Source organism: Salvelinus fontinalis, chromosome 18 (genome assembly GCF_029448725.1).
Source record: "Salvelinus fontinalis isolate EN_2023a chromosome 18, ASM2944872v1, whole genome shotgun sequence".
Classification (NCBI taxonomy): Eukaryota; Metazoa; Chordata; class Actinopteri; order Salmoniformes; family Salmonidae; genus Salvelinus; species Salvelinus fontinalis.
In genome coordinates this window covers 17,190,501-17,217,960 of record NC_074682.1, presented here as the reverse complement: position 1 = coordinate 17,217,960, position 27,460 = coordinate 17,190,501, and the positions used below count along the sequence as shown (strand labels likewise).

Sequence of the window (27,460 nt, the reverse complement as noted above, 5' to 3'; positions counted from 1 at the left end):
TACACAGAGTAACAGTGTAGTGTTATGGTCTAAGTTCGGATAGGGTGGCACTAGTTCTGTTTGATGGCGTCTGTCCAGGACCTGTTTGCCATGGCCAAGGGTGTGTGAGGGCAGCTAGGCGGTCACTGAGGATGACCTTGAATTGGCCCTAATCTGCCCGGCTCATTAGCTGCTGGCTCTGCTGATGGTTTCCTCTGTTCCTCCGTTTAGCTAGAGAGAGAGAGAGCGAGAGAGAGAGAGAGAGAGCGAGAGAGAGAGCGAGAGAGAGAGAGAGAGAGAGAGAGAGAGAGAGGGAGAGAGAGAGAGACAGAGACAGAGAGAGAGAGAGAGAGAGAGAGAGAGAGAGACAGAGACAGAGACAGAGACAGAGACAGAGACAGAGAAGTCCTGTTTATACCTGGTTCTAACATGCATGCAGCCTTGGTCCTGATCTTGTCCACATTCTGATTGTGTGTAAAGATGCATTGTGATCTGATTGTGATCAGTGTAAACCGACAAGATCAGAACAAGACCAGGATGAAGGAAGCATGTTAACGACAGGTATAAACAGTGCTAGAGAGAGACAAAACAGCAGACAGGGAGAGAGAGTTGAGAGCTATTTCCTGCAGTCCTCAGCTGCAAGCACATCTGTGTGTGAGGGGTCCAAACAACCTCCCATGTGTTTGCTCACAGGTCGCCTGATTGCCTTTCCTTCCTCTTTTCTCTCCCACTAAAGACCTTCTGTCCTTCCTCTCACTCCAATCACCGCGCTGTGGCCCAGAGAGGGGCATTCTGGGAGAGGGACACGAGGAATCGAGATGGAATTAAGGAAGGAATCACGTTTTTGTTCAATCACTTTGGTGCTATTTTCAAAAATATGTGGGGAATTTTCCAAACTCTTAGTACAAAACTGCAAACTGTTAATACTTGTAACGCAGCAAATATTATATTCAAAGCCATTTATTGTGCATTCATTTTGTTATGAGACATCTTTTACTGCACAGCCATTGATCCAAACAATAAGTTTACTGTAAAATACCATAAGAACATCGATTTTATCACCAAAAACACACAACAACCAGTTAATTCAATAGAAAATGTAGAAATAGAAAATGTTTAAAAATTGTCCTTTGAATGCAATTTGCTACAGTACTGTAAATTTCTGTACATTACACTGTTCACATTAGGCAATACTACCCACTAAAATTAACTGAACATCAAATTTCCACTGAAGACATCTTTCACAATGTATTCAAACAAAATAAATGAACGAAACTTAATGTTTGCATCAAGCTTGTCTTGAGTATTTGGCTATAAGTTCTCATCGAAATCGGCGTAAATGTCCTCATTGTTCATGTACCGGGGGAGAAAGCCTGACATAGGTCTGGATTGAAATCATTGCATGCCTCATCTATGGGATGAAGGAGGGTGGTACGCTCATGGGGATGGCAATCATACATCTTCCATCTATATTGAAGCTGTCTATTGTATTTTACAGTATTGTTTGTACTTGTGTGTTGTAGTGGTCCTGAACGTGGCTCAGTTCATAAGAGCATGGCCCTAGCAACACCAGAGTTGTGGACTGTTTTCATGTTGGATAAAAGCGGCTTCTACGTAAATTGTATATATCACAGTATTACAGTATTCTTTTTGCCAATACAATTTTAGTGAAGCAGTGTGAAACAGGCAAACCAGTTTAAAAGCTGTAGGTTTACTAAATGGTTAAGTGATTATCAATTATGAGCAGTCGGATTAAGTAATAGTCAAGTGTATTTTAACAAATGAGAAGACAATCATATAGAAAAAATACTGATTAAGTTTGGTGAAAAAAGGGACTGTGATTTTGTGTTGTACTTAGTCAATTGAAAATGTGCTTAGAGTTTTTAAAAAACTGCCTTGTTTTGTACTAAGTGTTGTGAAAATGTACCACATACTGTACTTGTGAAAATTGCACCAAAGCGATAGAAAAAAACTGTAATATGAACCGAAAATGTGTATTTCTGTAGGACATGTGTACGCGTTAGTGTGTGACGTGGGAGCCCTGTGCTCACCCTGGGTTTGGAGCCTGCTGTCTGGGTCACACTGGTGCACCCTGGGGCCTGAGCTCCACAAAGAAGCCTTCTATAAACAGCAGCACATCACTCAGGGGAGGAGCACAACAAAACCATTACTGCGCTTTGGGGATCATAGAGCTGGCTTCATTACATCTGATATCACTTAGAAATATAGCAGAAATCAAAACCTCTTCACCGACACTGGAATTCACACTGACACTCCAATAGAGAGAGCGGGAGACAGCGAGAGCGAGACAGAGACACGATACATTTCACGTTTCAAGGACTCAGTGACATTATTTAGTATTAAAACTTTATTTACTTTATTTTGTGAGATGGAAAAATCATAAAAACGTACAGCTTAGGAACAATGTCTCGTCTAAGATAAGTCTGTGTTCTTTTCTTTACATAATAACAATGAAATTATAATCGTAACAATATCCTTGTGTTCTGAAGAAAGCAAAAAGAGTGAAAATAAATTATCATAACAACTAGTATAACATCAATTATAACAACAATAATAACAATTATTAACTTTATATAAACTTTCTGTTTGCTTGCTTCTTTTTTCCAAAAAGTCCAGGGGGACCAGGTGGGTGGTGTGTATTCCAGCATGTGAGGTGTCAGTGTGTGTGTGTATGCATGTACATGTGTGGGGAGGCTGGTTCAGAAAGTCTCTCATACCCACGGTGTCAACAGTCTGTCCGCAACAGCCAGGACAGAGGCGGCAGGAGGGGGGGGGTCTCATTACACTACAGAGGTTCAGGAGGGGAAAGCAGTGGTTCTCCTACTACCTCACATCTTTTCTCTCATAGGGTGGAAGGGGTACCAAAGTGACTTAGTAAAAAAAGGCAACTTGAAGGGAGCAACTCAACACGCCCATGTTCCGCTTCACCTTCGCCCTCTCACGTCCGCTCTCCCTTCAGTCACGTCTCCTCTCCATCATTCTCTAAATGAGGCCAGGCAAAACAATGTCCTACTGACAGTGAGCCCAATTACCCCTCTAGAAACAGAAGCAGTCGTGGTGATGATATGGTGGAGGGGTGATGGAGGGGCTTCAGGAGGTTTCAGTGCTCAGCCCAGGCCGGCGACCGTCCGGAGTGATGGTGAGGATGGCCGAACGAAGGGTGGATGGGAGTGGGAGTGGGCAGCATGTGTCCGGAGTGGCTGAAGGGGGGAAGGTGGCCCATATGGGTCATGTGTCCAGCCAGGCCGGGGCCACCGCCGAAGGGAGAGGACTTGTCATGCATGCATTTGGACAGCTCATCGTAGCCGTCTCCGGACCGCTTGCCCCTCTTGGACTTGCTGGACATCTTGCGATTGCGTGTCTGGATGCCCTCCTTCTTCATGGTCATTGGCCTGTTGACCTGTGGAGAGCCAGGGAGGAGGGATGTTAGCTAAGGAGTAGTCAGACAAGCCTTGAGTAATATAGTTAAATAAAGGTTAAATAAATATATATATATATATATATATATATATATATATATATGGGCTACTACATATAGGCTTCATATTAATTTTATGTGGGTTTCAAAATCAAATAGGCCACCTGGGAGTGGCAGGTAGCCTAGGGGTTAGAGGAGGCAGGTAGCCTAGTGGTTAGATTATTGGGCCAGTAACCAAAAGGATCCTGGATCAAATCCCTGAGCTGACAAGGCAAAACTCTGTCGTTCTACCCCTGAACAAGGCAGTTAACCCACTGTTCCCCAGTAGGCTGTCATTGTAAGTAAGAATTTGCTCTTAACTAACTTGCCTAGTTAAATAAAGTATTTTTTTTTAAACAGTGTTTCTTTTTTTTTACCTGTTCATAACTCAATTATTAGTCATTGGACATTTTCTTGCACTCTCAGTGATTTTATATTCAATTATGTCAAGTGTCATTTGTAATTTTAGATAATTTAGAAAAATCTAAACAACTATGATGGAAAACATGTTTCCTTCTTAATAAACATGAGGGGAAAAATCTGATGTGCCATAAATGTTGTGGAACAGATTTAACAGGCATTGGATGATCAAGCCACAATAAAAGGCATGAGCCTTTCAGGCTATTTATATAATTATCTCACTAAACATGAATACACAGGACTGGAAGCCATGCTGGGTCTGTAAGGGCTACTCTCAGACAATTTCGCATCAATGTAACTGACGCCTTACCCTGACATCAACGTAACTGACGCATTACCCTGACATCAACGTAACTGACGCATTACCCTGACATCAAGGTAACTGACGCATTACCCTGACATCAACGTAACTGGCGCATTACCCTGACATCAACGTAACTGATGCATTACCCTGACATCAACGTAACTGACGCATTACCCTGACATCAACGTAACTGACGCATTACCCTGACATCAACGTAACTAACGCATTACCCTGACATCAAGGTAACTGACGCCTTACCCTGACATCAAGGTAACTGATGCATTACCCTGACATCAACGTAACTGACGCATTACCCTGACATCAACGTAACTGACGCATTACCCTGACATCAACGTAACTAACGCATTACCCTGACATCAACGTAACTGACGCATTACCCTGACATCAACGTAGCTGACGCATTACCCTGACATCAATGTAACTGACGCGTTACCATGACATCAACGTAACTGACGCATTACCCTGACATCAACGTAACTGACGCATTACCCTGACATCAACGTAACTGATGCATTACCCTGACATCAACGAAACTGACGCGTTACCCTGACATCAACGTAACTGATGCATTACCCTGACATCAACGTAACTAGCGCATTACCCTGACATCAACGTAACTGATGCATTACCCTGACATCAATGTAACTGACGCGTTACCCTGACATCAACGTAACTGATGCATTACCCTGACATCAACGTAACTGATGCATTACCCTGACATCAATGTAACTGACGCGTTACCCTGACATCAACGTAACTGATGCATTACCCTGACATCAACGTAACTGACGCATTACCCTGACATCAATGTAACTGACGCGTTACCCTGACATCAACGTAACTGATGCATTACCCTGACATCAACGTAACTGATGCATTACCCTGACATCAACGTAACTGACGCATTACCCTGACATCAACGTAACTAGCGCATTACCCTGACATCAACGTAACTGACGCATTACCCTGACATCAACGTAACTGACGCATTACCCTGACATCAACGTAACTGACGCATTACCCTGACATCAACGTAACTGATGCATTACCCTGACATCAACGTAACTGGCGCATTACCCTGACATCAACGTAACTGATGCATTACCCTGACATCAACGTAACTGATGCATTACCCTGACATCAACGTAACTGACGCGTTACCCTGACATCAACGTAACTGACGCATTACCCTGACATCAACGTAACTGACGCATTACCCTGACATCAACGTAACTGACGCGTTACCCTGACATCAACGTAACTGACGCGTTACCATGACATAAATGTAACTTACACGTTACATGCTGACCAGACCGGACATGTCGCGCGCGTGAGTGTCGCAAAATAAATGTAGAAATCCATGTTATTAAATTATTGCACCCACACTGCTCGCGTGCCAACGAGCGTCTGCGTTGCCAAGGGCTAAAATAGAAGTCAGTTCTATTTGTGATGCAGATCGCGCTGCAATTCCTGCCTCTCCCATCTCCTCATTGGTTTATAGAAGCAGGTACCCACGTGCCATCTCCTCATTGGTTATACCCACGTGGGTGATAGAAAGACAAAATGTTTTGCCGGTCGTGGTGGTAATACAATGAAAGTTTAGATGCCAATCGCCATATAAGTTCAAAGAAGAAAAAGCCTGGAAGGAGGAGAGATGACTAGAAACGATTCCGTTGGCCATTTTATGTGTGGATTAATTGGCGGAGTAGAGGAGCTTGTGCATTTCATGTAAAATAACAACTCAATGTTTATCTCCCTCAACAACTTTAAAAATCTGCTATCCGAGCAGCTAACCGATCGCTGCAGCTGTACATAGTCCATCTGTAAACTACCCACCCAATTTACCTACCTCACCCCCATACTGCTTTTATTTATTTACTTTTCTGCTCTTTTGCACACCAGTATCTCTTCTTGCACATGATCATCTGATGATTTATCACTCCAGTGTTAATCTGCTAAATTGTAATTATTCGATTTATTGCCTACCTCATGCCTTTTGCACACATTGTATATAGATTCTCTTTTTTCTACCATGTTATTGACTTGTTTATGGTTTACTCCATGTGTAACTCTGTGTTGCTGTCTGTTCACACTGCTATGCTTTATCTTGGCCAGGTCGCAGTTGCAAATGAGAACTTGTTCTCAACTAGCCTACCTGGTTAAATAAAGGTGAAATAAAAAATAATAAAAAAATAAAAAAACAGCAAGCTAGCTAAATAGGACAACTAGCTAACTAGCCAACTAGCTAACTAGCTAAATTGCCATACATGTTTAATGCTTTTCGACCTGTCCCCAAATTAATGTAATTGGTTCAGAGTTTGTTTTGCTATTTTAACCTGAGTGTCGTGATCGCGTTTGGTGTAGGGGGACAAAATAAATGCACGATAGCGCACGAGGGCGCACGCGCGCAGCGGGTTTGGGTTCCGTGTTACCCTGACATCAATGTAACTGACGCATTACCCAGAATGACAGTCCCACCCTCCAGCCTCTCCTGGGAGTAACACCCCCGATTGAAACAAAGATGGATTAATAAAAAGGGAAAAAACGACCGCGGGTTCTGCTTCACAGGGAAAGCAGGCTTTGCATCTCTCGCCCCCGCTCCTAAATCGATACAAGCTGTCCACCCACTTGACCAGCTCGCCCCGCAGTTTCTATGTAAGCGGTTAGGCTACTTACGTTGTGCAGTTTATAGTAGAGCCCGCAGGCGTTGCACACCGGGTCGCCATTGCCGTTACGCCTCCAAAGGGTGGTGGTGGTGGTCTGACAGTTAGCGCAGCAGGTGCCAGCTCGTCTCGAAGCGGACTGAGGAGGAGAAAAAGGCAGAACGTTAATAGGCTACATTATGAATAAAGCCATTCAAATGTTAGCTGATTTGACGATTGTATTAGCTTAGGCAACAGAGATCAACGAGGAAAGTGAACATGACATGAATACGATTATTGAAATTAACTACCATGGCCTTGTAGGCGTAGCCTAATGCATAGACTAATATAGATTAGGCCTATACATTTCAAATGTTCATTCCGAATTTTGCCTATAGGATATTTCTGCGTTTAAAACTTAAAACCTCTCGTTTTATAGCCTATTGTAATGTCCCACTCTCAGGGCTACATTCACACATAACTTCAAAGCCAGGCCAGCGCCAGTTAGACTCATGAAATTGCTTACAGGGAGTCACATCTGTATTTGTTTAATTGAATATATTCTGTGATTTATACAAGCTTAATTCAATTTTCCAATTTGTGCAATGCTACAAAAGCTGTTTCTCTGAAATGCGTTGTTTCTGTCTTGTACCAATTTCTGCTGTCATATTTCATTTAATAAAAAAATTAGATAGGCTACATTAATAATTTATACCGTCTCTACGCATGATTCTCCCTTCCCTTGATCCAGAGAATCAAACGACCTGGACTATAGGCGTCTATAAGACCAGGACCCTGTCTGCCAATGTCCTTTGTGTCCATTACAGATCTATTCTTCATACATAATAAGAAACATTTAGGCTCACAATACAATAACACTACAGCCATGTATATTGCATGTAGGGCTATGTATTTATTTTAATTAATTTAGGGTTTTATGACAGTGGTTCATGCAAAACATCCCGAGTAAAAACTAGGATGGCGACTGACGGAATTTAAAAAAAACAGAATACTACTACAACAAAAAACACATCGCATTCCGGCGCATAAAGCTTGTGCCAGTGCCAACGGAGCATGACCAACAAACAACAGGCCAAGAACATAAATACATTTATTTTCCAATCCCCACCACCATCCCGCCCCTCACGTTCTCTCTCTCTCTTCACACATAACTGGGTCCTATAGTGTTATGATAATCGCTTTACAGTATATTGTAAAAGTCTGGCCTGCCGGGTCCATACAAAATGCAGCGGTATTTGTTGAAGGCGGAAACACCCGGGAGCCTGGCTTCCTTATCGTGCCGGGGCAGATATCCGAATAGGAAACAACTGGATGCCCTTTGAACAGAACTCTGAAAACACTTGAGTTGAAAATGCAAAGCTGTGGCCACAGACCGACCCATGGAAAATGTAATGAACTTCTCATCGAGAGAACGAGTCAGAGGCGCGCTTATTTACACCAAGCGGCGCTAAAATGACTTATAGCCTACTTGTTCCACTAATGCTGACAATAACGCTAATACAGTCGGTTACAATATATTTCAGAAAGACAGTTGTAGAAATAAAAAACAACATTCACAATGTTCTCCATCCCATTACATGTATCTCAATGGAAGATAACCTAGGCAAAGACAAACTCAGGCAACCATTGCAATGTGTTAAACAATTACGATATTTCATAAAGGCCACCACGTGGGTTAGACTACACTTGTAAATTAAAACATGAATTTACATTTAACAACACGAGTGAATTGGGCTATAATTTGGTCTATTATTGCGTCTTTGGAACTGCATGACTGGATGACTGCATAACGAGTGTACATTTAATTAGATAGTAAGGTATAAGCTATTGATTGAAATATTCCCATTAGGCCTATGTATAGTAGTATGATTTAATTATGTCAGAACAAAACTATTCAGATCTAGCCTATACAGAAATTAGGTGTGGCGGGTAAACCCCTACTGATCATTAACATGCTCAGAGGGAAACAAGGTAGAAAAGTTCCTTATATAAATAAAGTAAAATATGTTTTAGCAAAATGTAAATACGAATTTAAAGTTTATATCAGTCTAAATCCATTGCATATTAATGCGTAAATGTTTGGAGCTACCCAAAAGTTAGCATTTGGAATGTGCCTTGAACTGCCACTGAAATTAAGTCACTTCTCACAACTTGAATATCTTAAAAAGTTTGAGACGGTAAGTAGGCCTATCCTATACAATCAAAATTATGAATCCTAATCAGAGGTCTGAATATAAAATGAACAAATAAACCTTTTCAAAATAATCAGGAACCAGTATAATTTGGGGGAAAATGTATTGTAATAATAACTTGTAAATTAAACATACAGTAATAATTCAGCTTACCTGAGACAATGAAAATATATAGGCGTATGTGCATTAGAAATAACAGGGCTCAGAATAATCCTTGCTCTTAAATGCCTGTGCAGAAACCCTGGACAAAGTATTTGTGTGTGTGCACTGTTTTTCACTCACTTCAGCGTGGTGATAACCAAAGCAGCATGGGCATTGGATCAGTGACAGTATCAGCACTAATGATAGCAGTTAAAATGTCAATAGTAGCAGTATTGTAACAGGCGGTGTAGGCAATCACCAGGGGGTGTGAGGGACAAACAATTCCAGGAAGATCATAGGGAAAATACAACTTTCCTGGAATTGTCCTGGCGGTATCTGCTTCGTGCTCTATTTTGGCCCCCTTTCTCAGATGTGGAAGGGTAGACGGGAGCGAGATGGGGACTCACCAGTCTGCGTTTGGGCTTGATGAGAGGTCTGTTCTGGCCGTTCATCTTGTGGTACAGGCCGCAGGCATTGCACAGGTAGTGGCCCGTCCCGTCCCGCCGCCACAGCGGGGTGGAGGTGGCACCGCAGTTGACACACTCGCGCCCCTCTGAGCAGAATTCAAGTGGAGGGAAGACAAAGGGACATTTATATAATTAAAAAGTTCACACTCTATCAAAGGCTAAACAGTAACGGATTCACATTGAAGACAATAGCCGCCAGGAGGACACAGAGGAAGTCATGAGCCTACTGGACACACTCTTCATTAGTAGTGTAATATGAAGTCCAAGCCCCCCCCCCCCCCCCCCCCCCACCCACACACACACTGGGAGGACAGTGTCTCAGTGTGCATATCAGTGTGCAGGTGTACCAGCCAAAGACAATCCCATATGACTGTCATTTGTACAGTTTGGTTCGGGGCGAATCGCCATGGACACAGACACCTGTATGTAAAGTGATCCAGGGTAGGAAACCCAGAGACAGCCAGGACGTGTCCAAAGGTGTCCAAACAGATGAATGTGAGACACCATCAAATTAGAGCTACATAATTAATGTGCTGTGGGCACACATGAGAGGAAACAGAAGAGTGTGGTGCTGGTGGTGGTATTAAATGTGAGCCTGACCACATTGTGGTCTCCAACAAATAGGTGCCCATATTATAGCTCAGTATCACTTTATACCAGCCCGGTTTCTATGTTTCCCTTTACTCGTGACTTTTGAAATTATTTACTAAATCTTTTCATTGTTAGGTTTCTGAACACACCCTCTTCTGGTGTGTTCAGGGTTCAAGTCTTTTCACCCACTTCTACATCTTCAGCTGCAGAAAGACAGTGGGTGTTGCCTGTCTCTCTCTCTCTCTCTCTCTCCTCTTACAGGTTGCACTGTGGTATAATGCACAGGCTCAGTCAAATGGGCCGTTGCTGAACCTCGACCAAAATGGCCTTGTTTAATTCATGTTTTCCTCTCCCTAGAGCATCGTGCCTTTATTCCTATTATAATGTCAGCAACACCCATAGTCCCACCTAAACCTGAGAAAGGGATCTGCTCTGGACAATGGCAACGCTCCTTTTGAAGTGTATTCTGAGTGTTTGACTCTCTCTCCCTGTTTTGTCAGTCCAGCAGAGGCACCAGTATCAATACAACATCGCCTTCCAGCTCCAAAATTACAAAAGCTGTTGAATTGTTGTGTAAATTGGGAAGTTCCTTGGGGAGAGAACACTGAAATCCCACTGGCCGAGAGTATAGTAGAGAGACTGAGGCCATTGCCTTTCCAGGGAGGAGGTATGTAGGTGAGCGGATAGGGCTAGTTTAAGGTTATTTAAACAGGAAGCCACACTGTTGTGTAAGGTATGTGCTGACTGCTGAAATGTCACTGTGGCATTTCATACAACAATCAATCACGGCTCCATCAGACTTTGGGACTGATAAAGGAATGGCAGACCTTATGTGAGTTACTGATTCTGGATCTGTAAGGGAAGCTTCAAGTTCATGTGTATTTCTCTGTTGTGATAGTTACAATGCTCTTGCTTAAAATAATCCCGTTAAAAGATTTGTGGATACTGTTTTAATTAAAATATTTACATAACCAATCTGCCATCCACAAATTATTGAACTACTGAGCATACATCAGATAATAACACTTGATCTGTAGTGATAATCCAAATGAAGACAGTTGTTTGCTAATATCTCTATACACTAACGAGCAGTTAGAGAGACTCCACATTCAAATTATTTTTGGACACCAGGCCCACAACATAATTAACTTTGAGTTAATTAGTCTGAGCAAATGTAATGATAAATGTCTCCCTATGAGCTCATGTGATGGCTTGATTAACTATATAATTAACTATCTAATATTTTTAGAGTAGCGGTTATTATTACAATATCATAACCTTATTATCAATTATTATTATTGTATTATGACTTTGTTGTCTTCGATATGGTCATTACTACTAGTGTTAATCATCCTTTCATCTCCCTGGGCTTGATTCTTTCTCACTATCTCAGCGCACTGGGCCAAGGCCATGCTTAAAAACACAAACAGCAGGGCTCTGTCGCCTGTGACAGCGCGTCCCGACAGTGCTTTGTTAGTATTGGGCGAGCAGTGGACGGTGGAGGTCGTGATTTGTTCGCTCAAAGTATACAGGATATGGCAGGAGTCGCCAGAGCGTCGTGACTCCTGCATTTTTTAAGCTTCTGCCAAACAAGGGCATTGGTGGCATTTATATTCAGCCTCCAGCCAATCAGCCCAGATAAACATAAACACGACCACATTGCATATGGTTTCAAAAGGATGATTAGGTTAGCATTCGTGCAATTTTGTAATAAAAAAAACATATTTTTTAAATCTGGATAGAGACATGCTTATTATAGGCCTAGGCCACGTAGCACTTTCAACAGGCCTACTAATAAAAACATTCACAATAAGTATTATTGCATATTCTATTGAAATATTATTATATTCAGAACCCTCTTTATAATAATTCTGCCAACTAGCCTATAAACCTATAATTCCGTATTTTCACTTTGGTGATTGTTTGACTTTAGGCTGTTATCTCCTTGCCTCGACTCAAACGTGTTTAATCATGATCAAACCTGAATATTTGCGTTTCAAATATTAGTCGTTTCATGTTAAATGCTTAATCATTTCATTTAAGTGGATGGTGTTTACAAGTGGTGACGAATGCGATGGATCGGAGATAAGAGCCACTGGGACAGGTTTGGGAAGGAGAGAAGCGCGTAAAATAACCTGAGGTTATTACAGCAACTGTTCGACAGCAAAACACTTACAGGACCACCCAATCTATTTCTTGAAGATTAAAGCATTCATAGCCCTACAAGTAAAATACATTTAGAACAAGCTAAATGTTAATTGTTGTTTGGGCCCTGACAGAAATCCAGGATATACCAGACTATTTATGCGCAGGGTAACTTTAGGAATAGACTTATGAAACTCACCTGAGCACGACCGGGCTTTGCTTTTACACTTCGGCATAAAGCTGGATGAAGATCCACCCAGCAGGCTACCGGGGTGGAAGAGACTGCCGCCGTATTCGTGTGGTGTTGGGAGAGAGTATGGGTAGGTCGGGATGGGGTGGTGTGTTGCGGGAGTTTGGGCACTCATCGAAGCCAGGCTGTTGCGGAGAGGACTGCAACCCTCCATTTTCATTCCCTCTGCCAGTGACACTTGGTATTTGATGGACTCCTTCTCGTCCATTCTTGTCGAGGTGGAGGTTGGAGAAGCAGGGCCGAGGTCCGGGGACACGTCTTTGGGAGGCGTAGGAGGAAAACTGTATAGATGGTGCGGGCTGCAGTGGGACGCAGGGGTGAGGGAAGATACCGGAGCAGTGCTGGAGCTGCTACTGCAAGGGTAGCCGGAGCTAGCAGGATGCATTCCTGGCTTGCTGAAGTGGCTGACCGCCCATGCGTTATGGTGGTGGGCAGCAGAGAGGGCCGCCTTCCCGCTGTCAAGCCACGGAATGCCGGGGCTGTGGATTAGGTGTGGCCGGCAAACCTGACTCCCAAGGCGAGCTGTAAATAAGAAATATTATGACTTTTTTCTAATCGAAAGCGATGTGTCCAGTTCTATCACACTGCGTAAAGTGCTGTCTCCTCACCTGTTGATGTCAATTCCAAACTATTTAAACTCGACATTGAGGTATATTTTTCTTAGTGTAAACGTTATTACAATAGCCTACAGGGCACCAACTTTAAAACCACGCCATTTCACAGTCCCAGCGAAATCTAAAACAATAGTTAGGCTACTACAGCTCCGTACCATAGACTACTTGACAAAAATATTTACAGATGTACGCTTGTTGCAACACAATCTCTTATTGTCGAAAAGCATGTATGGGAGAAAGAAATCCACGGGGAGAAAATGGGATCAGTGTGAAGGCCTCGACTGAACTGCTATTTGCCTATGGTCATTGCCTGTTGGTCGCTCAGTTCCAGATCTCGGACTAAATAATGTTATTAGTAATTTTGCGTTTTGATGTTATATCCGGGAAGTGTCTCTCTCTCTCTCTCTCTAGAAACCCCTGCTCCAACAGAGGGGTTAAATGACATACTTCCCTTTCCTCTTGCTGTCTCTTGCTAGAAATTCTCGTTTTATGATTCCATGCCGTACGCCAGAGACAGCCGCGCGCATGGACATCTATGTGTTACAGTATTTCAATTGACATCATTTATGTTCTCACATATTGAATAAGATACCATATCTAGATTTGTTTTTAAATACAAGGTTCTGGATGGACGACTTTTTACTGGTAATAGAAAAATGTTCTGTGCCAAAGGTCTTTGTGCATCAAACATCACACAACCAGTTATGGCAATAATATAGGCCTACCATCGATTAGTTTTAAAGCAACAGCCTGGGTGGTTGGATACATGTTGTCTTATTGCACCCTCTGATAATTACCTAAAGGCTATAAAGCAGACTTAAATACAGTTAAATCACAAGGCTGAGCGCGTCTTACCATGTGCCTGGCTGTATGTAACCCTGGCCCGGGAGTTGGCATAGTAGGGGTTCCCCTGAGAGTCCAAGTGGTTTAAAAACACATCCACTTCGTCTGGGGGCAAAAGCGGCGCCATGGGCTCCATGTAGTTGTGGGCCAAGCTGTGGTGATGCGAGTCTGGGTGCTGCCCATTCAACACGGCGTGATGATGCGCCATCCACCGAGATTGATCGGCTGCGACTTCCATACCTAAATCGTCGATAACTTTATCCAATATATCACCAAAACGTCGTACTTTTTCTGAAAATATAAGTTATCTTTATGTGGTCCTTCTCCTGGATTAAGCACTTGTTACAGTCCCGAAATGTGGAGAAAAGGATGGACGTAGTGATGTCATACGGGTTTTCGGCACACTCTCCTTACAGGTTCTTTGCTTCAGAAATAGAATCCTTGATCCGTTTTATTGGCTCTTACTGACACCTGCAATGAAACACAACAACATTTTATAATTTAATACACAACCTGGTGCCAGACTCTTTTGCACAACTCCTTTGGCGATGTACGCAAAATATACGAGATTGTTGTTTTCCCTATTCGTTCAATCATCCCAGGAACATTGTATAGCCTACTGACGACCTTTTCCAAACAGCTTTCACCACAAGACTGTATATTTTTTCAACTACTTACAGTGTATTGCACCATTGCTGCAATGTTATACTCATAACACATGCATCCAATCTTATTCCATTGGAAAAAAGTATTTCTTCTGAATTTACCTGTTGAAAGTTTGATCTATGACTACGATCAGCTGTTCAAACAGACTTTAATCTCTGAAACGCCTGATCCGTGAGGTACCCGGGCGCACTTTCCTACTGAATTGTGGCAGTACACTGACGCGACTGGCGCCAGTAAATTCCATATCAAGCGAGCCGGGGCGGAGTCAAGGGCGAGCAGTGACCTCCTGTAAGCCAATCACAGATCAGTATAGCTGCAATTGGCTCATGTATCCCAGCTCTTTCAGTTTCCATTCGAAACAGTAATGCCCCGGACCAAAAAACTAAAAGACATATCAATCAGCGGTGTAATTTCTCGGGGGACTTTTCTCTCTCGTGAAGCTCGCAGAATGAGCAATTTGCCCCTGATAATGTCTTCTTTTACCAACACTCAGAGACGGACAGCCCAGATGGAGGCAAATTGAAACTGTAAATTGTAAGCCTGACAATTTCTGTAACAGTCAACTAGACCTACATTATCTGGCAAACGCAGTAGCCTATAGGCTGTTGTCACTTAGCCTTGCATACCACCTTGAGATTGTTTAGCCTTTAGATAACACAACATTATATTGCTAAGTTTGAATTCAAAGTGTATGCCAATGCTATTTTGTATAGGCTATAAATGAAACCAACCAGATTAGATGTTCAACATGCTTAGTGGGCTAATTGAAATGCTATCAAACATCATAAAATAATTAAGCAGTCTTTTGGTTATTATTCTGTATTCAACAGTAAAGTGGTTGTTTTTCCACATATGCCTTGTTTTACAGCATAGGCCCTTGTGGAGAACTGCATCGGCAGTTTGGACACATTTTACAAGGATTCTATATGCCAATTATGTAAATGTCTTGTAGAACAACACCAATTGCAAGTGTGAATGTTCACATGATCCTGCAATGCATATAAACCCAATTGTCAGTACCTCTAGGATTAATAGGAGAGAAGCCGTTTTATGACTTCGAAGTCATTTAAGTCATTTAAGTCATTTAGCAGACGCTCTTAGTGGGGCCATTGTTGTGAGCGCCTAAGTCTTTAATTAGTAGTCACGATATTCCTCTTGTGAAAACATTGGTTTTGCCTAAGATCTAGAGCAGTCAACACTTTTTGCATGTTATTGGTGCCCTTTTTCTCACTTGGTGGTACAGACAGGGCGCCAGGCCCGCCTCACCTGTCTAAAACCAATTGGTGACCATTAGCGACACTTTGTTCATTCTTGTTTACATTCAACTCATGGCTGAAACAAGAAGGCTTGTCCACCACAGGCATAAAGACAGTGTCGCAAATAACCTTTTATCAAGTGCGCCGGTATAACCAGCTAGGTTTTGTCCTACAACCGCTCTACATACCCAAATACCTGTGATTTGTTTCAAGCCAGGAATAGATTGGAAGGCCTCATAAGCAAAAGCCTATTGAATAGGCTACCAACTGAACCTCCTAAAATGTAGTCTATAATCCAGCGCTTGTTAGGAGGTTATTAGGTTTAGCCTTCAAGTGGTGTTTTATTATAATGTGATGAAATACTGTAGCCTACACACTTTTGCACGGGTATTCTATGGGCCTGTCTGTACCTGATCAAAATAATACGGGGAAAGAGCATCCAGGATAAAATCGCCAGTCGAGACGTACTGGTTTACCCTCTATAGTAAAAATGTGGCATTTCGTGCCATACATCACGATATTGAATAATAAAAAGAAAATGTTTGCATGTCTTTTTTAATAAAGAAAGTGTGTGTGTGCGTGCGTGCGTGATTGACAGACAATAATTGGAGGGAGCTCCGGGCCCAGACTGGCCGCCTCTCTGACGCCCCGACTAGACGTCACAGAAAAAAATCTCAGCGCATGGACTTCACAATCGTTCCAAAAAAGCCTCGAGATCAGTTACGTCCAAGCTTTGTTTATTCTGATAGAAATACAGTGATGTTTTGGCCAAGGATAAATCAAATAATTACATACTTAGGCTACTATACTCAACCCGTGAAAAAAAGAATGCATGAATAGCTTAACGCAATGTTAGAACGAGGGCATTTGGACAGTTTGGGCTTTGATATGGGGATGTTTGCAGGGTGTGTGTGTTGGTGTTTGTGTGCGTGCGTGCTTGCGCGCGAGCGAAAGTGTGTGTGGCTTGGCATTCAGTCATTGGCATCTGGTCAGGGGCCATGACATGATGAGCTCAGCTCTCTGTGCTTGTCAACTTCTAAAATCAACAAATTAGTGTATGTGGGGTCATAACACACCCAAGGGTCTCCTTATGTAATCACCCAAATAACAGACATTCTCCTGAAATGAGAGCTATAGCAGCTGAAAATGTCAGGTGTAGGTGTCTTAATAAATAGGTTTCTTTGAAATAATTTGCCACTCTGTCAATTGTCATTCATTGGCAGGTCAAGTTACAGAGATTTCAAACCATGTTTTCTATGGCACTTTGGTCTAAAGTACAACATAAATATTCCCTAAAGATACAGGACTGCATTGAAAAAATAATAAAAAGCATCAACACAAGCGATCTCTCTAAACTATGATGCATCAATTTAACAGCAATGCAACGACTACATGTTTTCAACGTAAAGCAAGAGGAATTCAAATCTTGTGTTTGACCAAACCCTAATAGTGATCATGGCAGGTCATCTTTTTCCCCCCTTACATCACCGCTGCTGTTTGTCTGTCTGTGTGGTTGTCTGTCCTCGGTGCTGTGCTCCTCTGTACCGCAGCATGCTCTGTGCTGTGTGGCTGGGACTGGGTGGGTCAGGCCCAGCAAGCAGCCTCTCCATTGTTGTTTCGCATGTTTGCCAAATGGATTACTCAGCGGGATTTACCCCTCTGTAATTTATACCTTCATTAATCCCATTTGTATCTGTGCTGGAACAAAGGACGGGATGATGTGTGTGTGTGTGGGGGGGGGGGGGGGGGGGGGGGGGGTCCTCGCTCAAGGACATAGCAGCATTGTCTCACAGGGGATGCTATCCTACTAGAGCGGTAGAGCCCTTGGAGGTAAGCACATTAACCCTTCCTTGCTGCCTATGACTGAGGGAAACCATTTATTCCCATACGAAATGTTCATTGGCTATACATGTCAATAACAGGCATTGTTATGAATAAGAGGCAATACGATGGTAGCAAAACCATGTCAATTCAGGATACTTTTTCTCTTCTACCGTAGGTTTGTAGGCCTATCTGTGCAGCGGTCAGCTTTAAAGTCCTACTCCAGACTAATTTTCACCCCATTTAACACCTGATTTACTTAACAAAAGGCACATTTCATGTTGAAGATATCCCTACGACCATTGTTAGGGTAAGGTGAATGACCGGACGGTTGTTATCTTTGATTTATTTATGATTTAACCTTTATTTAACTAGGCAAGCCAGTTAAGAACAAATTATTATTTACAATGACGGCCTACCAAAAGGCAAAAGGCCTCCTGCGGGGACCGGGGCTGGGATTTTAAAAAAACTTTTTTTAAATAAATAAATATAGGACAAAACACACATCACAACAAGAAAGACAACACAGCACTACATAAAGATAGAACTAAGACAACAACATAGCAAGGCAGCAACACATGACAACACAGCATGGTAGCCACACAACATGACAACAACATGGTAGCAACACAACATGGTTATTACTGAACCAGAGTCGGTGTACGAGCAACAGAAACCATTCCAATAATTAACAGGTGCTGCTATGAAATGAGCTTGCCTTTCTCTACCTGTTTGTTCCCCTTGCTTATGGTCAACATCCATCATTATTCAGAGGGGGGATGGGGGGGTAGAGAAAGCCACAGAGGGGTTTGTGAAGATAAGCAGAGCTGGGGAGAGGAGAATGACACAAACCAGCTGAAGCATTATTGTCCTTTACTCATGGGTAATTACATCGAGCACAGGGCACTGGGGGCTATAGAGTAGACAGAAGCAGACAGCACACAGCCCATCCTAGTGGAAGTGCGAACCCAGAACAGGGTTGTGAAAGCAATGGATTTTCACCCTCATATTAAACTAGATGCCATAACTGTTTTCTGAGTTGGTGAATCTGGCTACTGTATGTTCAAAGGACATGTTCATAGTATAATGGTCCATTATTGGATGGACTTCTGTACATTTTGGCTCCATGGACCTCACTGGTAGCCTTGATATCATTTGAGAGGGTATTTATATTAGGTCTAAGTGATCATCTTGACCACACTTATCTGACACACACGCAGGAAAGGGACGCTTAACTGGTATGGCATGTGAGGTGACTGATAGGTAAGGGGCCACATGCTGAGTTTCGAGTGTAAGTGTAATTTTTATTAGCTGATGACAGTCTCACGAGGGCAATAAATCTGCCTGCTCGAGACAACAGTCGCGCCCGCCCCTGTTTCTATTCGACCACTGAGACCATGACGCTATTGCCCTTTCTTGTGATGAAAGGGGGTTGGTTACTGGAGTCTTAATGCGTTTGAAAGCACAGGTGATTAGTGGATACATACATCGTCATCTTAATATGACGCTGATGTTGATCTCACACCCATGATTGGTTAGCCTAGATCTGCACAATTCCATAACCCAAGGCCACAGCAATTGTCACGTTTAATGAAAGTTCAATTGTGATTAACTTTTTAATACTTCACGAACATCTAGTAAAACAACAGATCACATGAAGTCTGTTCATTCAACTGATTGGGCTACTCGTAATAACCATGTAATAACACTGTTAAACCGTGAAGAATTGAATCTGGACAAATGATAGCCTAATCGATGGTGCGGAATGTATGTCTTTGGGATGCTAGCTCTACCAGATGACTTCATGTTCAATGCATCACATTGTGTTGTATTCCTAGTTTATACAGCCTAATAGTTACAAAGACACGTAATAACGAATACTGAAAGGACCTATAGCATACTGTTTCTATGCATTCTATTTAGTCTGATAAAAAAACGATGTTATTGTTTTGCAAGCCAGAAAACTGTGTTTGATAGTAGTAATTATAGATTTTACAGGGAAGTGCATGCAGTACATAAGAATAATATAATAGCAGAATTAGATTACATGCTGCGTAACGAATTATTATAATTGGAAGACTATATGATATAAACCCATGAGAAACTGTTTGCATAAAATACAGTGAAATTGTAGTCTATTGTTATTATTGTGATAGCTTATATGTTCTCTTGTTCTTCCCACATTCTAACACGGCTACTCCGTGACGGTGCCACTCCAAGTGCGGTGCCAACTAGGGCTCTCTGTAGCCTATAATGTGTGCAGTCAACGATGCATCATTATGAGGCAAGTATATTGTAAATGATATATAGGCAGATGGATAAAAAAAAGCTTTACGCTTGGATAGCCTACTCTCACATATTTAATTTCAGTTGATGGACAACTAGTCTTTAAATATGTACCTCAACCAGTAACACGATTGCAAGGAATTTACAGCATGTCTAAATAATTCCACTTACAACAATAGTAAATAGTAAATAATGAATATCTCTTACCACCAGACTGACTCGGTCTTGCTCTGTCTAATGAGAAATTCAGTCCCGTAGCCTATAACCGGGTCTCCGTTTCGCCTGCCTGGCACTACGTAGATCTCGCTGACGTTTCCCTTTATGCGCAGTTATGGGTGGTGGACTGCCTAAAAATCAATCCGCGTTCGTTTGATGCTGCTGTGGAAGCTATGTCCCTCTGTCCCAAAAGAGTTATGTCAGCTGGCAAGCAGTTTAGCATCGCCCCCCCCCCCCCCCCCCCTCTCTATCTCTCCCGTTATCTCTATTTCTCTCTTTCGCTTTGCTCTTCCCCCCTTTCTTTCAATAGCTCCGCTGAAAACGAGGAGAAAAAAACTTGATAGACATAGGAGCAATGTATGTTGTTATGGTGCGTCAACCAGTCTCAATCTTGTCTTCCGGGTCGTGACTTCTTTGAGCATTTTGATATGGATTGTGAAAGAGGGGACGCACAGTATCTAGTGTTCATTCTTAAAATCCTCTTAAGCATAAGGTTTATCCGGCCAACAATTCCACTTCATAGTCGAAGCAGAACAGTTCCTTATGGAATGTTAGAGAGAGTGGCACGTCAGTATCACTCAACCACCCCGTGCAAGGTGAGTAACCCAGTAACTGAGTGAATACGAAAAAAAAGCTTCCTAAAGAGACACTGCTTCATTATTGTCATCCAATCCACTTGGATCAAACATCTTCCCAATCAGGTTATTGAGTTTAGTTGACTCCGATTTTTGTGATTACATTACATATTGAGCTATCTTGGGTTGCTGGGCTCTCAAGCAAACTAAAACTACATGCACAATATAATTGGCCTACAGCAATCCGGTGTAATGAATTCCTTCCCCGCTCATTTTGATTGAAATACGGTATACCCCATGACCGACCCTCCCTCCTACGATCTTCTTTTTACTTTGTCCCACACATTAACACCAACTTTAAAACATGCAAAGCCTCAAAATCTCCTGCACGCGACCTAGGCTCGTGCGCTGCAGCTAAAGCCAGGCAGGTGCAAGGACTGCTGCATCCCGGGCCGTGTCCCCTAGAGTGCACACACACAAAAAGAGGAGAAAACCAAGCTTGCATAAAGAAAATAAAGACAAATTGAACTTTGACAGAATTACTTGCATTCATTTCAATGCTTAAAATCGCTTCTGCAAATACCTCTGTTTTGCGTCCAGGAATAAGACCTTGAATAAAAACAACAGAAAAGAATATACACACCGTCACTAGTTTATTTGTCATTCCCAAAGACCTAGTTGATTAAATAATCGAAAGAAAAATAAACTGATAATAATCGGTCTGGTCTACATAGATCAGAATTTCACAAAATAAAGAAGAAGAACAGCTCGAGAAAGAAAGACAGGAGATCGCCTATATGTTATCTTAAGATGGCTTTATGGCAACCCTCCATGGAGGCAAAAAAAGCTCCCCAATGTAGGCTACACGGTTGTTGTATTTTGACGCCATACAAAAGTTTGTGCCTATAGGCCCATATTTTAAATAGCCTGTATGGCGCATAGGCCTTCATTTTCTTCAAAAAGTTTTTGTACAATATCAAATTCAATGACCGCGCACAATTGAAGACACCATATCTTGTTGAAACTGGATAGAGCATTATAGACTTAGGCCTACTTGCATACAGTGGTGACTCTAGCCTGCCTTTACCTTCCTTGAAATGTAAACTCGACCCCTGTCCGGATGTTGTTATCCCACTATTCAAATTAGAAGTTGAAAATGCACTCAACATTTGGGAACTTGGAGCAGACATAAGAGATCAATTCGAATGTCCATTATTTTCACTGTATTCACCCCCAAAGTTTATGATAATACTTGTTAATGTTAATAATTATAATCAAACACTCATCACGAATAGCTCTTTTCGTTTAGATTATCGTTTATTTACAAGACGGTAGCCCATCATCACTTGACAAAAAAAATGGTTGGGTAAATTAAGAATTTTGTAACATACCCATACCATTAAGCCAATTAGAATGCCTATTAGTTACAGATCAATAAAGGTATGAGCAGCGTGAGCCTTGTGATCTCTGTCCAGCGAAAATAACAGCCTCTTGGTTTGAGCGCGAGTTTAAAGTTTATCAGCCCAGAGCTTCAATTCCTATTTGGAACTTCTATAAAAAAATATATATAATGATAATAATAAAACATATATATTTCATAGACAATATGACATGTCACATTGTCCATCCGAATCTAGCCTATAGTTTGACACCTAGCTTATATTATGGACATTTTAAAGCAAATTATCTTGAGGCGAGCGTAATGACAATATAGCCTACAAAGTTATAGTTCAAGATTAGCCACAATAATTCTAAGGTGGAGGTCTTAATAATAATAATAGGCCTAACAATAATTTAATAATAATATTTTCATGGGGTCATCATAATCACATAAGCACATGAACATGTATTCTATGTATTTATTCATTTATTTCGCACTATGTTTCTTTCTTATCATTTTCAACATGTTCTGCAGCAGGGTTTTTGTCCTAAGTGTCTGCACCGCGCTTGGCAGAGACGTTATTATTTATATATGCATGCTGCATTAGATGCCAGGGCCCTTCTTCTTCCGATTATTAGCCTACCATGGGGTAATATTTCATCGGCACTAGGCAATCTTTGTTCTCTGTGAAGATAATAAATGGCCTAATCGTTATCAGCAAACTGCTGGGGGTGTCAGCACCGAACGAAGCTGGAAGCAGGGACCAAAGTGCCGCTGAATAAATTGGTGTTCCTTATCTCTCATTCCCAGATTATCGCCGCCTTTTCAAACTTGCACAAGAAATACATTCAATGCATCTAATGCATCATTTGTGGGGAGAAGATCCCGCAGGTTGATAGAGACAGATAGATGCAGAGAATGAACAAATATTTACAGGTTTTACGTGCCCGGTGTTGGAGCCAATATTAGCTCCATTGGGGTTTTTAAATTAGTTTATTGAGTATAGGCCTTTGGTACACACACTTTACATATCAATACACGCTGTATTAAACATATATCATAGTGAAGTGATATGATGGTTATCTGACTGATTAATCCTGTCTCCTCGGTTGTTGTCTCTACATTGGCAAAGTGGTAGGGCTAAATGTGTTTTTTTACTCCTTTGCCTGGGATGTAGCCATGCATGCGTTTTCAGATATGCTTTCTATACTGAATGGCAGCCTACTTCCTATAACTTATATTAACTATCACCGTTGAAATTTGAAACACAATGTAACATAACAACTAACACATAACAACAATTAACAATGACAATATTAATGTCCATAAATAACAATCAAATAAACAACAACATAATACTGTGATATTATTAGCTTAGGCTAAGTAAAACGAAGAACAACAACAATAATACAGGCCTACTATTCTACTACTACTACTACTAATAATAATAATAATGATGATTATAATAATAATAATAATAATAGGCCTAATAATAGGAATAAAATAAAATTATTATGTCTATTAATCACAGTATTATCAATGGCAGTAATGTTAACTTCAATATCGACTTAAACATACAATATATAATATAACAAATACAACAGGCTTGTATTACTAAAGATATACTAAAGATTCCGAAATGTCAAAAGTTTATTAGTGAAAGTAGACAAGCAGTTCCTGCTGTTTTTGTATGTGTGTATTCTCTAACAAATGCCTTTCTTACCACTAGAATAAAATATTCAAATTCAAACACAATTATTTTCACTGTCTTATGAGTAGAACTATCTTAACAGGTATAGGCTTACGATAGACATGGTGTGGTATGGGCCTAATATTACTTTACTCTGATATTTCATTATTGGTGGCTTATGAGCGCATATTTCGCAAACACTATTAGCCGCAAAAACTGCACCCAGTTATCTCATGACTGCCCTTTGCTGTAGCCATAGAGTCTACATTAATCATTTGACCACACAGATAGTACAATGTTTTGTAAGAGGGAGAAACCAGGTTTCCATTCATAATCGAGCATGGAACATGACCTACAATTTATGTGATACTTACGACAACAACAAAAAATCCAGTATACACAACCTCCCCTTTTAATAAAGACCCACTGCACACACTGGTTGAATCAAAGTTGTTTTCACGTCATTTCAATGAAACAACTTGGAATAGACGTTGTATTGATGGGGCATATCCACCGGCCCCGTGCTCTGATGGTCTCCAAGACAACCAAGATAACGTAGCAGCAGTTTTCCATATCAGCACCAGAGTCTATTATATCCCGGGATTAGCTCTCTTTCCGAAAAGGTCAGACACAAAGTCATGAAACCTGGTATTTTCACCATAGCCCAGAGTGCATGCACATACATATATGCATTCGTGTGCCATTTCATTCGTATGCCTACAGTCATTAACTTAATGGCCTTCAGCATTTCCCTGCTCACAAAATATCAACATCATAAGAAGGATCTTCTGTGATTTATGGTGAATGCATGTAAAGACAGAACAAGGCTTGTAGGGGTTACTCAGGCTATTTGTGTTATTACCAACCCGCTAGCGCTCGGTTTTAGCAATCGGGCCCTATTGTACTGTTATGTAGCGACCCCTAGTGATAAAATGATGATTAAAATGTAGACTCATTCAAATGAGGAAAGTGAAGAAGTGTGCGTGCGTACCTTGGAGACACCAGAATAGTGGATTTGATTCCCGGTATGACCCGTACATAAAACGCATGCATGAGTTTAAGTCGTCTGTTAAAAGGCTTTTTTTGTGCGTGTGTATGTGAGAGAGAGACAGAGAACCTAGAGAGAAATTCATGCCAGATAGAAATTCATAGAGTCATAGAGAAGAGATGCAGGAGATGGAGACAGTGTGAGAGACACAGAGAGAGAGAAAGAGGGAGAGAGAGAGAGAACGAGGGTGAAAGAAAGAGAGAGAGAGGTGTGTGTGTGTGTGTGTGTGTGTGTGTGTGTGTGTGTGTGTGTGTGTGTGTGTGTGTGTGTGTGTGTGTGTGTGTGTGTGTGTGTGTGTGTGTGTGTGTGTGTGTGTGTGTGTGTGTGTGTGTGTGTGTGTGTGTGTGTGTGTGTGTGTGTGTGTGTGAGAGAGAGATAGAGAGAGAGAGAGAGAGAGACAGAGAAAATATAGAAAAATTAATGCCAGATATAAATTCATAGAGAAGAGATGCAGGGCATGGACTCGGAGTGACAGAGAGAGAGAAAGAACGACTACAAAAGGCCATTGCACAGCTGGAATGTTCCAGCTGGGATTCCCGATGGCTGGACAGGAAGAGAGTGGAGTCCTGACAGGAAGAGTCTGCTGGGAGGGCTAGTGCTGGGTGGGGAGAGAGAGCTGTTTCCTGTTAGCTGCTCTCCCTCTCTCAACACATTTCTCTCTAAGTTTTCTGTCTACCTATCCCTCTGTCTTTTGCCATGCTTCACTCCCCATCCACTTTAGGGCTTGTAGGCCTATCGCTTTTGAATCCATCCTATTTCTCTGAAATGTTCCCCTTCAAACTCCTCATGTGAATTCACACAGCCACCGTATATGATACGTTTGTTTAAGGGGGTTGTGGGGAAGAGGACAATGGGTCAAGCTGCCAGGCCACCAGGTTGCTTGAGGTGTAAGTTAACTGGGGTGCAGGAACCAGGTGTTACCACGGTGACACTTCCTGCCTGTCAGATCTGTCAGATCTGGCTCACAATGTAAGGCCATGTACCAAAGGGACAACAAAGAGTTAATGTCAGATTGACAAAAAGAGGGTGAGAAAACACAGAAATAATGAGAGTCTCACTGTAGAGATGAAATAGAGTGGTATGTGAAGTGTGAGAGGAAAAATGTCTTTGTCTCTACTAAGCTCAGTGGATAATCAAAGTTTCCTATCAGCTCTGGAGTAGGGGGAAATTGGCTGCCCTGGAAAGGAGAGGGCCACTCTCACAGCCAATGGGAAGTGCCCCTGTCACTTTAATCAGGAGTGATAGAGAGGGGAGGAAGTGTGTGTGTGTGTGTGTGTGTGTGTGTGTGTGTGTGTGTGTGTGTGTGTGTGTGTGTGTGTGTGTGTGTTTGTGTGTGTGTGTGTGTGTGTGTGTGTGTGTGTGTGTGTGTGTGTGTGTGTGTGTGTGTGTGTGTGTGTGTGTGTGTGTGTGTGTGTGTGTGTGTGTGTGTGTGTTTGTGTGCTGATACTGGGTGTCAAGTAAAGTGTTACCGCAAGGGTATTTGAAAACAAATAAATATTTATTTGATGGCTGCCAAATATTTGATGAAGAACCAAAAACGACAACAGGTAGTCAAATGAGTGCAAATGTATGATCATGAGCACATGGTTTGGATACAGGAAGGACATGGAATCACCTCAACATTAGAGTAGACCCCTTTTGCAGCTTCAATATGACTAACAAATATATTTTCATAATGAGTGAGACAATGTACTACAGTAGCACTTCACATTAAATTCTAATACTTTGTGATCATTACGATAGCTACATTGTTGTTACATAGAAAATACATAACAAATATTACAATTGAGTTATTACATATCTAAGCGGAATAAGGAACAGTCACTATTCCTCTTGTGTGCAGAAGTTACAAAAACTCTCAGCTCATTAATATGCAATAAATATGCAATTACCAAAGTATTATGTAACAACATGCTAATAAAACATTGTTCAAAAAGTAATTACAGTTTGATTAAACAGGCACAAGAACAGGTTCATGTTACAGTAACAAAATATGGCTATTACATGTCAAAATGAAACCAGAATATCGCAAAACTGCCTTCTTGAATAAACTACAGCCAAGGTAGAGTAGGTTGGAAATCATGTTAGTTTGTATTTTGAGTAAACTATCCCTTTAAAGATGGTATTTTTTATTTTACCAGGTAAGTTGACTGAGAACACGTTCTCATTTGCAGCAACAACCTGGGGAATAGTTACAGGGGAGAGGAGGGGGATGAATGAGCCAATTGTAAACTGGGGATTATTAGGTGACCAGATTGGGAATTTAGCCAGGACACCGGGGTTAACACCCCTACTCTTACGATAAGTGCCATGGGATCTTTAATGACCTCAGAGAGTCAGGACACCCGTTTCACGTCCCATCCGAAAGACGGCACCCTACACAGGGCAGTGTCCCCAATCACTGCCCTGGGGC

General features: G+C 41.7%; 1 protein-coding gene across 4 annotated transcripts; it reads right to left on the bottom strand.

Annotated features, from left to right (window-relative positions):
• Positions 1-940: 940 nt before the first annotated feature.
• On the bottom strand, positions 941-20,565 carry LOC129815090 (GATA-binding factor 2-like). 4 transcript variants are annotated; one of them, XM_055868448.1, is made up of 7 exons: positions 20,345-20,565; positions 18,580-18,678; positions 14,121-14,579; positions 12,601-13,173; positions 9,606-9,751; positions 6,879-7,004; positions 941-3,400 (listed from the first exon to the last, which is right to left on the bottom strand). In XM_055868448.1, exons 3-7 carry the CDS (start codon positions 14,344-14,346, stop codon positions 3,101-3,103), a joined length of 1,371 nt encoding a protein of 456 aa, XP_055724423.1. In that variant the 5' UTR covers positions 14,347-14,579; positions 18,580-18,678; positions 20,345-20,565; the 3' UTR covers positions 941-3,100. The 4 variants fall into 4 exon arrangements, with proteins under 4 accessions (XP_055724423.1, XP_055724422.1, XP_055724419.1 ...); XM_055868447.1 differs by lacking the exon at positions 18,580-18,678; XM_055868444.1 differs by lacking the exons at positions 18,580-18,678; positions 20,345-20,565 and adding an exon at positions 14,787-15,047.
• Positions 20,566-27,460: the final 6,895 nt, after the last annotated feature.

Coding starts and splice junctions, on each gene's coding strand:
- LOC129815090 (XM_055868448.1), bottom strand. CDS start 14,346: ATGGAAGTCGCAGCCGATCAATCTCGGTGGATGGCGCATCATCACGCC. Junction 13,174..14,120: donor TACATACAGCCAGGCACATG/GTAAGACGCGCT, acceptor TCTTATTTACAG/CTCGCCTTGGGAGTCAGGTT. Junction 3,401..6,878: donor TCTACTATAAACTGCACAAC/GTAAGTAGCCTA, acceptor GGCTCTCCACAG/GTCAACAGGCCAATGACCAT.